This window comes from Pterocles gutturalis, unplaced genomic scaffold (assembly GCF_000699245.1).
Source record: "Pterocles gutturalis isolate BGI_N339 unplaced genomic scaffold, ASM69924v1 scaffold48339, whole genome shotgun sequence".
Classification (NCBI taxonomy): domain Eukaryota; kingdom Metazoa; phylum Chordata; class Aves; order Pterocliformes; family Pteroclidae; genus Pterocles; species Pterocles gutturalis.
The window spans coordinates 1-261 of NW_010137560.1; the positions used below are offsets into that span (position 1 = coordinate 1).

Consider the following 261-nt stretch of genomic DNA (forward strand, 5'->3'; position numbering starts at 1 on the left):
GGGTTGTACGAGATCTCAGCTCCTGCTCGATTCACGTCCTGAGCTGCAGAAAAGGGTCTCTCTCTGAGTCCCAGAGCGTGAACTGAAGTGCAGCATCAATACCATTTATTCAAGCACAGTTAAGCGACTCTCACAGGACCTAAAGCGTGTTTCATCTGTTTTCTGGTTTTTTCCCCAGCTATTGACCCCAGTATGGCCCAGTCAGCAGACGCAATGTCCCTGCAGGTGGTATCGGCTGGCGGGGAATCCTCCCTCCTTCCG

At 52.5% G+C, this 261-nt stretch overlaps 1 protein-coding gene across 1 annotated transcript in view; it reads left to right on the top strand.

The window, feature by feature from the left end:
* The first annotated feature begins 192 nt into the window (after positions 1 to 192).
* Positions 193 to 261, top strand: part of RAG2 (recombination activating gene 2) — a 1631-nt gene continuing 1562 nt past the window's right edge. Inside the window, 2 exon segments of the mRNA XM_010082640.1 lie at positions 193 to 258; position 261. The exon segment at position 261 is cut by the window's right edge and continues 1562 nt beyond it. Coding sequence (XP_010080942.1) covers positions 193 to 258; position 261 — 67 coding nt within the window.